The 10,480-nt window shown below is 39.5% G+C and overlaps 1 protein-coding gene across 1 annotated transcript in view; it reads right to left on the reverse strand.

Annotated features, from left to right (window-relative positions):
• The window catches only part of tbca (tubulin cofactor a), a 9,548-nt gene extending 7,420 nt beyond the window's left edge, over positions 1–2,128 (reverse strand). Inside the window, exon 1 of the mRNA XM_017307715.1 lies at positions 1,928–2,128. Coding sequence (XP_017163204.1) covers positions 1,928–1,987 — 60 coding nt within the window. The 5' untranslated portion in view covers positions 1,988–2,128. The remainder of the gene's footprint in view (positions 1–1,927) is intronic.
• Positions 2,129–10,480: the final 8,352 nt, after the last annotated feature.

Raw genomic sequence — 10,480 nt, forward strand, 5'->3', positions numbered from 1 at the left:
GATGTAGCCAAACTCCGTCAAGTATGGCATCGTTTTTATGTCGTATTAGCTTTGTTGTGTTGATGCATTTTGACGTGCTTTAATTTTTCCGCCGCAACACGCAAACTTCCCCATTCACTCAGTGCGTTATAGTTCCACATTGCTTAGGATTTGTTGCTGCGAGTTTGCGCAGTGAAAAGGAAAGAGGAGACCACCTGCACAGGCAGGCTGCGAAATGAGATGCAGGTGATTGGCATCGGTAACAAGAGACAATGATCACCGATCATACACTTTTTCACGGAAATCGGCCCGATTATGATGGGTGACCGATCGATCGGCACACCTCTAATTTATACCCATAAACATTAGTAAGACTGGAGATAAATCCATCCAAAAGGAATGAAGTATCCAAGTAACGTATTAATCACATAAATAAAATTCAGATTTTGGGTGATATTTGATCAATTATGTCATGAATACGTTGCAATTACAGCAAGAAATTATTTCTTTGAACTTTGAAGGGACATAAATAAAACAAATAGTTAAATAGTAAACTAAACTGTAAATGTATAATGTAAAACTTATTTGTGGAACATATAAAAGTATATTTGCAAAATAATTCTAAGTATGTGTTTCAAATTTGATCAAAAATGGAAACTTTTTTTTTTTTTTTTTTTTTTACTTAACAGTGGAACTTTGACCTCAACACACAACTGAAAATGACCCCCTAACAGAACACAGCTGTCTTGACCCAGATTAAGCCGTTTGGTTCCATTTTCAGTCATACAGTTTGTAGTTTTTGTAGCGTCCCGGTTGAAAAGATGGTCTCTTTAACTGATGGCTCACGTTTCTTTATTCAACTGCCTTTACACATGAAGGGCTACAAACATACAAACAAAATACCATTAGCAACTCTTAGTGGTTCCAACCTTTCACTTCAACCTATAAACCTCACTTTATGTAATATCATTAAATTCACAATACATGCATTTAATTAACTGTAACATTTCTGTATTTCAAATGAACTAAAACGTATTCTAACTAACTGTTTCAACTGTTTGACAGTTAATCAAATATTAACAACATTTCATGTCAAAACATAAAAATCACGCTCAATACAATTCAGTCATCAAAACACCTTGTTCCCTCAGTTAATTGATTGTCTGGACCTTAATTGGACTATTCCCTAGTTATCTCCACCCAACCGTAAGTCGGATGCTCGCTCACTCTTTGCACTATGTCCAAAACAGCCAACCGTCAGTTTCTGTCAGAAGTTTGTGTAGATCGCCTAGCAACCTTGTCTCTCCAAAAAAAAAAACCCTCTTTAAATCAAAACATCGGTCAAAAAGCAACAAACAACTCCCGGCCAAATGAGGAAACAGCATCATAAAACAAAACAATAAAACAAAACAAAACAAAAAATCAAATATAAATATATATATATCAATATAGTCATTTACAGTTTTCATTATTATTATCATCATCATTGGCTAAAAATACATTATCAATAACAACTGAGTGCAACTTATTCTTCATTAGCACAGCCAAAATTAAAACAAAATAGAGGCAAAGCAGTGCATCACAGGGACAACCCGGTATTAGCCATCTGCTAGTAGGTTAGCTTACCTCTAGCTTTGGCGCCTCGAGGTTCTACACACATTTTACCAGTTCATTGTTTACGGTCGACGTCTCGCCTTCATTGTCAGTCTGTACGGCTAGAGATTTAAACGCCAACAGAAACCAACTAAACATAACCCCATGCTAAGCTAGCTCTTGCGCTCTAGCAGCGATTCGGGATATACTAAGAGCGCACCCAGCAAATATTTCACCGTGTACCTCGAGAAGTTCCTGTATGACTTAGCTGGTTAGCTAACTAGCATTAGCCTGGGGGGTTGCTTTTATGAAACCTCCGCCTTCGCTAACTGAATCTTATTTAAGTATAGCAAACAAAATACCTCTTCACGATGCCCGTTTTAATTTTGATCTGCCGTATTCTTGGCTCCGCCATGACTGTAGAAGATGAATGAACTCCGTTGCTGTGTGATCCCTCGAGCTAACTGCAGGAGGAAAGCAGATGGACTTCAGGGATGACAAGCTGCTCACAGAGAAGTCGAACGCGGAGTAGATTGTTATTGAATTTTCAGGTCTGATTGGCAGGTCGAGCGAGCGAGCTGGTCTGTACCTCACGTGATTTCAAATAGATCTATCAATGATTTACAATTTATAAAAGCTTTGTAAATTATTATATTATATTATATTATCTCCGTTGATAATTTTAAGACTTTACCACTGCAACAGTGCCAGCAAAAGAATTTAAGAAAGAGTTTAAGTTATAGCCTCCTGACTAACAGGAAAAAAAAATATTGTCCAATCACCTTTTTTAAAAAAAATCCCACAGTCTTTGTAAGGTAATAAAAGGTTTCATGCACTTACTTTGTCTCTTCCCATAAAATGTGTTATTACTGATGAACGCCATTTTTATGAATTAGAAAAAGGTACGTACAAAAGTCCCACCCCTTCACATGTGTCATCATTGAAAAGCCCTAAATGTCGTCTCCAGACAGCCAAAGGAATTAATTCAGTAGAATGCAGGGGGTGGGAGATATTCAAGTTTATAAATGTCCTCTACAGAGGACAAAAATGAACTACTGGTAGTCATATTTAAAGAGTTAAAAATCAGTGGCAAGACTAAGATTATTATTTCATGTTCACAGATTCAATCGAACTGAGCTTGATCTGTTTCACATAAAAACTGGTTTTAAAAAATGTGTCACGATGGCAGAGGAATTCTAAGGCAAAACAAAGTTGGTTCTAAAAGGTGTCAAATCCACACCACACTTTTCAACATTTTATTTATTTAAAAAGTCATCTTCCATTGATTTTACAATGTTGCACTATATGTTGGTCAATTACAGGGAAAGTTTCAGGGAATATGTGAATGTAATTTCTGGGAACTGTACTTATCCCAACATACACCTGTGAAATTTGAGTGAACACTTGACCACTGTTGTACAATCCATACAATAAGTTTTTAAGTTAGTAAAAAAAAGTTTAATAAACCAGATCTAATGCACAAAATGAGATCCTGAGTGTCCCACTGGGAACCCAAACAAAAATCTCCTTTTGTCCGACACGTTTTTCAAAGTAAAATCTTTAAATGTCCTGTTCATTTACAGTGCACTGCTTCCATATCTGCCTTTGTGTTTACTTTGAACAAGAATTAAAGACTCCACAGTGAAATATGTCAAATAAAAGGTTATAGACCAAATAAAGAAAGGTATTTATTTACACAGTATGCCACCTAAGCTAAACAATTGACATGCCTTTACAAAGCTGTTTTACAGCGACAGCGCATTCAATATCATTTGAATCTGTCTGCGTCTGGTATTGATTTGTGTGATCACAGAGAAAAGAATCAATTTCATAGCATTATCCAAGGCAACTTATGTCAAAAATATGTACTGTATTCTATGCAGTTTAGATTTTTGCCATGTGCTAATAACGATAAAGGTTTATGTACTTAAACAGGTCTTTTATTAATCATACTACTGAGAAGGAGGCTAAAACCTCATGCTAATATCAAAAGCGTTCATTGAAGCTGAAAGTGATGAATTTTGTACAAGCTAAACTTCTATAAGAAAACAATATATAAATCAGAATTGATGCACATTAAAATACTCTTAATACAGCATATGTTTATTCATTTCGCAAAATACAATTAGGCTTTTGACAATGTTCTAATCTTTTTTGTGTCTGATGATGAAAAGCAAATGTGGGCAAAGAAATCCATTGTGAAAGAGGAAATAGTGAATGTAAAGGCATTTAATTGCTATCAAGTTTCTTGGATAAAAGCAGAGGAACTGTTTGTGAAGATTAATGGATCAGAAGGAGATTTAAAACAATTCTGTGGAAAGAAATCGTCACTCAGTGTTTAAATGTCAAATTTATTTATATAGCACTTTAAAACAGGTATAAAACTGCACCAAAGTGCTGTACAAGAACGACAACACAAATAACAAAACAGAGCACAAAACAATACATCAATTAAATGCCAAAGAGTAAAAATGAGTTTTAAGAAGCAATTTAAAATGATCCAGGCTGTGGGCAGATCTAATCTGGAAAGGTAAGTTATTCCATAAAACAGGAGCAGCAACAGAAAAAATTCAATCTCCTTTCCTCTTAAGTCGAGTCCGAGGAACTGTCAGTAATAACTGATTATTAGATCTTAAAGTTCTGGACACAGACCGGAAATTTAAGAGGTCTGTGTGCCCCCTAACTAACTAAATGGGTTAGTTAGGGAAATTTAAAACTTTATAAGTTAACAAAAGAATCTTAAAATCTATTCGATAAAAAACAGGCAGCCAGTGTAAAGATGCCAGAGTTGGTGTTATATGGTCATGCTTCCTGGTTCCAGTGAGAAGCCGTGCTGCTGCATTCTGGATCTGTTGAAGTTTAAAGGGGCAGAATTATGTAAAATAAACTTATTTTGAGCTTTACATCAAGTTATAATGTTATTTCGTCATCAAAAACACACCTAGAGTGTTGCCTTGATGCTTTCATGCATATTTGAGAAATCATTTAATCTCCAGTGGCAACCATTCAGCTGTGCAAAATGTCTGAGTGGACCTAGCTCCGCCTCCAAGGACGAAGCTCCTCCTCTGACCTGCAGTTTCCAAGCTTCTGCCTTACAAAGCAACCCTCCCCGGTAACTCCACACTCGGCTCCTTCAAACTAGCCAGCAGCAATTAGCAAACACCTGGTGGAACTGGATCTGCTAAGCTAATTAGGAGCTACTTCTCAGTGAAACTATGGTTTAAGAAAAAGGTAAGCTTTTTTTTTTTTTTTACCTTTTTGTTTAGGTAAAAAAAAAACTTGTACTAAGATTTGTCTTGCATTTAAACAAATCTTGTTGCCTTAGTGCAACTAAATCTGCTTATTTGAATGACGTACAAATGAGATTAAACTATATTGTGTCAATATTTCTTAATAAAGATGAATATTTCATGGGGTATCCTTTTTATAACTGTACATAAAAAATGAATCTATACTATTTGGACTGGGTTTTTTTAAAGCTGTTTCTTTCCTGTTCTTTAAAACCTGACAACAAAAACAAAATACAATTTTCCACTCACTCGAAGACAAGAACAAGCTGTCAATTTGTACTAAACATCGACGATTTTTGCGTTCAACTCCTCATTTGAAATGTTATTACGATTAAAAAGACATGTAAGCTGATATAGACTGCAAATAAACAGAAGGTTTAGTGCTGACTGTCTCTGCTCAAGAGCTCTAATTCAGTCCAGGCTATCGCGTGATTGCATCTGAGTGGTGGGCGGGGGAATCCGGGGCTCGTTCCCTGCAGCTCCATGGCCGTTGATTATTGGTATTTTCCGAGTTTTCCAAACTAATAAGTGGCACTATCAAGCATTTGGAAGCGCCGGGAGACTGCAGACGGGCTGCTCGGCCTAATTGATATTGAGCGCGGCGCTGGTAGGCGCGGACGGGGCCGCTGCTGGGTAATTTGCAGTTTAATCAGCGTTTGTAATGAGGGCCGCTGATTAGCGCGCGCTGGAAATAAAAGAGAGTTACAAGGAACGTCTGTCAGAGTCCAGCGATAATTCCCCACTAATTGTAATGATTAGAGAGAAAACTGGATGACTTTGGAGTTTTCTACCGCTTCGTCGTGACACTATGTGTTAGAGTTATACGCTGCGTGTCCCGCGCCTTGTCCTATACGTGTCAATTTATTCTGGCAATCCACCCCCCTCCCATCAGAAATTACTTTTTTTTTTTTTTTTTTTTTTTTGCAAGTGCACCGGAGAACAAGGCGGAATAGAAGAGATTTGATTATCAAATGAAAACAGCTCATTTCTGACAGGGGGCCTTTCAGGTGGGTTTGAATGAGGGTTTATGAGCGTGAATGCGTGCGTGCGTGTGTTTGGGATGAGGGGGTGTTGGGAGGACTCTGGCAGAGAAGAGAAGAGATGTATTCCTCGAGACGTGCCTCTACCACTGCTGGAATAGCAAATGTGAAATTAGTGAGAAATGTGTGCATGAACGCCTCTGGTCAATTAGCGGGGAGAGGAAGAGGAGGCAGGAGGCGAGAAAAATCAGCTGGTGCTCTCATAGTGCAGGCCTGACTGGTAGAGAGGGAGGAGGAGAGAGAGCGCGCGCGCGCACACACACACACACACACACACACACACACAGCTGTGGTAGCAACCCCTCCGCCCAGCCTGCTGGCGGCCCTCCCTACTCCTCTTTGAAGCTTTATGTGATTCCCACTGAATTATAATGGAGTTGGAGGAAATGACTTCTCTGACTGTGATGATGACCAGAAAGAAAACTCACAACTCACATTGCTCCCCTTCAGTGCAACTAAACCGAACTGTAAATATGTTTTCCTGCTTTATTAGGTTTTGATTGGATTTTTTAAATGTCGACCTTTTCCCTGTTTGGCAATGGACACTGAAGGTCTTGTTTTCTAAATATGTAAAAAAAAAAAAAAAAGAACTATTCTTCACTGTCAAGACAGACGTGCCAAGCCGAACGAGGCAGCTATTAAAGTTTCAATATTTGGATGGCCAACACACACTCAACGGCTTCGTTCACTTCCTCTGCTGCCATTGCTAAAACTACAGACTACAATTCTAAAACGGCACAGAAAATTGACATAATTGTTCACAACTTCACCTTCTGTTTGCTGATTGGACCGGTAAAAAGAACAACAATCTACTGGAGGAATCCAAGTGAATGGGAGAAAGCCCAGACTGGTCTGTGAGTGCATGGGGAACAGTACTTCTTTCGGTCTGGCCAGTCCCACGTATACGTGTTGTAACATACTTTACAACACAAACACTGTAAAATGATATGTAATAATTCAAAACTAAATAGACGTTTGTAGGTACAAAACTGAAGTTGTCATTTACGAAATAGGCTAAGTTCAAACAGCAGGTAAAAGCGACCCAAGTCACATTTTTTGCCCCATATTCAACTTTTTTATGGCACCCAATTCTGATCTTTTCTCTCTCACAAACCCTCCAAAAATTCAATTTGTGCCACTAAATGGTGCTAAATAGTATACTCATCAGATTGTTTTCAAAGTGTCTGCAGTCAAAACAGTTATGTTGCATATTATCCCACGTCTGTCAGCAATGTGTCATAATTCTGCACCAGAACAAGTCAGACGCTGTAAATCCATGCATAAACAATGACAAACATTGAATTTCTAAACTTATTTTTTAACATGTAGAATTAGGAACACGTTTTTTTTTTTTTTTTTTTTTTTTTTTACTTTAAATTTACCAGTAAAAATTCCATCTGCATTTTTGTTCTTAGGAACAAAAATGTTGCTAAGAAAATTTGAAGTAACAAGTGTAACACACAACTGTTCACCACAATTTTCAGAAATTTGTTTGCAAACAAGTTTGTGAAGTTGACTTGTGCTTGGATTCCACTTTACAAATGCTCATATTGTTCTGTTGGTAGAAGATGACAAAATGTTGAAAAGTTTGCAAAAGTCAAAAATTCTCAACTTTTGAAACATTTTTGAAATTTATTTGCTCTTTCTTGAAATATTAGATTAATCTCAAAATATCCGAGGGCTTTCAAGCAAATTTTTTGATTTTTCAAACTCAGAAAAAGTCCTTGTTTTTTTCCAGAAAATTTCTGAGATCAATCTAAATCTTTTCAAGCCAATCTGCAACTTTTCAAAGTCAGAAATGTACTTATTTTCTCTAGAAAATGTCTGAGATTAGTCTAAAAAATGTGGAGATATTTGGCGGAAATCTACTTTTTACTTTTCTGTCTACAATTGCCCTAATACACCATCATATGTGTATACTTTTGCAATGTATCATAAATAAAGTAACTGAGATTGAGTTTCTCACTCGGTTGGAAAGAAGCGTCTTTGCCCACCGTTTCAGGGACCCCAGCGGTTCTCTTTGGGATTCTGTCTGGTAAAAAAAAAAAAAAAAACCCTATTAAAATGCAAAAAAGCCTCCCTGGGCACTGCAGCTGCACAGATGACCTGTTCGGTACCAGGTGTGATGTGCCACTACGCTGACCTTCTCAATCTGATCCTCTGGTGGGGCGGCGCGGCGCGACAGGGACCGGACGAGCCGGTGGGGGCCAGCAGGAGTTGGCGATCGATTCTCCAGCAAGAGGTTATCTATATGTGGTATTTTAATGTCACGGAGTCAGGCCAAATTGATAGTGATAAATATTTGCCGGAAGATTAGGTGAGGGGCGCTCCATCTCAGACCTGTAACCCCGGCAGAGCTGTTCCTCTCTGTGTCGGATTAGCCCCATCCATCCAGTGTCAATGGCTGTCTTGTTGAGAAAATCAGTGGGTAAACACGGCTGACAGAGAGAGACAGAGCAGTGTGTGTGCGTGTGTGTGTGGGGGGTGGTGGGGGGGGTTTGTGTGTGTGTGTGTGTGTGTGTGTGTGTGTGTGTGTGTGTGTGTGTGTGTGTGTGTGTGTGTGTGTGTGTGTGTGTGTCGGGGGGGAATATATGTGTGTGTTAGGTGGTGGATCGGCAGCTGATTACGACGCCAAATAGACTCCTTGGTCTCTTTGGAAATCTGTTTTCTCTCTGTTCACCTTATCTCCTCTCCTTCTTCTGTCCCTCCTATATTTACTCCCCTCCCTGCTGTCTCTTAGGACCACCCCGCGCCCCGTTCCTCCCCATCCCTCCTCTGGTTCCCCCCGTCGCCGCCACCTGTCCTGCTGTTCCCACTTTGTCCCCATCAATCACTACGGCATTGTGTCCTGGATGTTATATAGAGTGACTTAATATCCCCCCCTTCATCTCCATTCACTCCTAAAATCATTCTCCATGAGGGTCCAACCCTGCAGCTTCCACATATGACCATGAGTGTGTGCGTGAATGTGTGTAAGAACAAAATGCAGAATTAGAAAAAATACAAAAACCACAACAATCAGCCACTTGAAACAAGTTCAAAGTATTTTCTGAATTGAGTCTCCTAAAAAATTTTGATACTAATCTGGTTTGCACGACATCTTGTTACAGAGATCTTCAAATTAACAATGTTGCTGATTCATTAAAAATGTGTGTCCTAAAACTCTGGACTGCCCCCTTTTTAATCTGAGTCTGTCTTTTTCCACCTCTAAACATCGATCTTTTTTTTAGGGGTTTCCACATTTCCTCAATAACCCCTATGCCCAAATATGACAAGCAGCATTGAGCGCCCATTGTGGTGAAGCTGCTAAATAGAGCTGCACAATGCACAAAATCGCAATCAGTGCAACATCACAACCACAGAGGAATGCTTGGAAGCAGAATTCGGTCAGCTATTATATTTCAAACGCTATGAATTCACACCCTTCATGGCAGTAAGACGCTTGGCAAGTTGGATGGATTCCTAGATTCCTTGATGATATAGATAAAAGCAGCAGGAAAATGCGAGTATTATGAACAGGCTTGAATGTAAACAGTAGATACAGTATTTAATAGAAACTAGAGGAAGTACACCAAACACGCTTTAGTTTGTATTCCTTCTGTGGACATATTCATCCATCCATCGTCTTCTGCTTATCTGAGATCAGGTTGTGGGTGCAACAGTTGAAGGAGGGAACCCCAACTTCCCTCTTTCCAGCAACATCCTCCGAGGTATTCATGGGATGCACAGTCCCTCCAGCGAGTTCTGGTTCATCCTGACCTGATTCATGAACCACCTCAGCTGATTGCATTGAATGCAGAAAAGCAGCATCTCAACTTTGAGTTTCTCACCCTACCTCTGAGTTTAAGTGCTGGCCATCCTTCTCATCCCAGCCCCTTCACACTCAGCAGAGAATTGTGTGCTGGAGGTCATGCCCTGAAGAAGATAACAGAACATCAACGTCATCAACATCCGACACAACTACTTGAGATGCAGTGAACGACCAACACATAAGGGATCGGTGATAAGGGGCAGCTAGGAACTGTTGTGGTCTCAGAGGGTTTTTATGACCTGGCATGGAGAGACGGTTGGATTTGTGGACGTAAGTGGCTGTGATTTGATGGATGAGCAAATGAGTGAGTTCCTCTAATCTCAAAGATTTGCTAATGGGAGCTGATGGCGGTGACGCTCTGGAAGACAACGGTGGATGATGTAGGTTTGAAGGAGATCCAGAGCAAGGTGAAGTTTGGAGACAGGAACCAGTGTGGCATGGAAGTCACAAAGAAATCAACCAGGTGGCACCAAATGGCTGCCTCACAACTTCTTAAGTCACACCATGCAAAGGAATTGATTACAGCCAGGTATGAAGGCACCAGCAGGTGGATTATATCCTCTAGAACAGACACATACAACCACTAACATGAATCCTAACAGGAACAGATTTGACTTTAAGCTAAGAATGTGAACACATCTCTGTCTTTGGGTATACAAGGACTGGATAGTCCTTAGGCCAGTGGTTTCAAACTCCAGTCATCAAGTGCTAGTATCCTGCAACTTTCACATGTGTCTCTTGATCTACACACTGGACTTAAATGACTA

Source organism: Poecilia reticulata, linkage group LG12 (assembly GCF_000633615.1).
Source record: "Poecilia reticulata strain Guanapo linkage group LG12, Guppy_female_1.0+MT, whole genome shotgun sequence".
In the NCBI taxonomy this organism is placed as follows: Eukaryota; Metazoa; Chordata; class Actinopteri; order Cyprinodontiformes; family Poeciliidae; genus Poecilia; species Poecilia reticulata.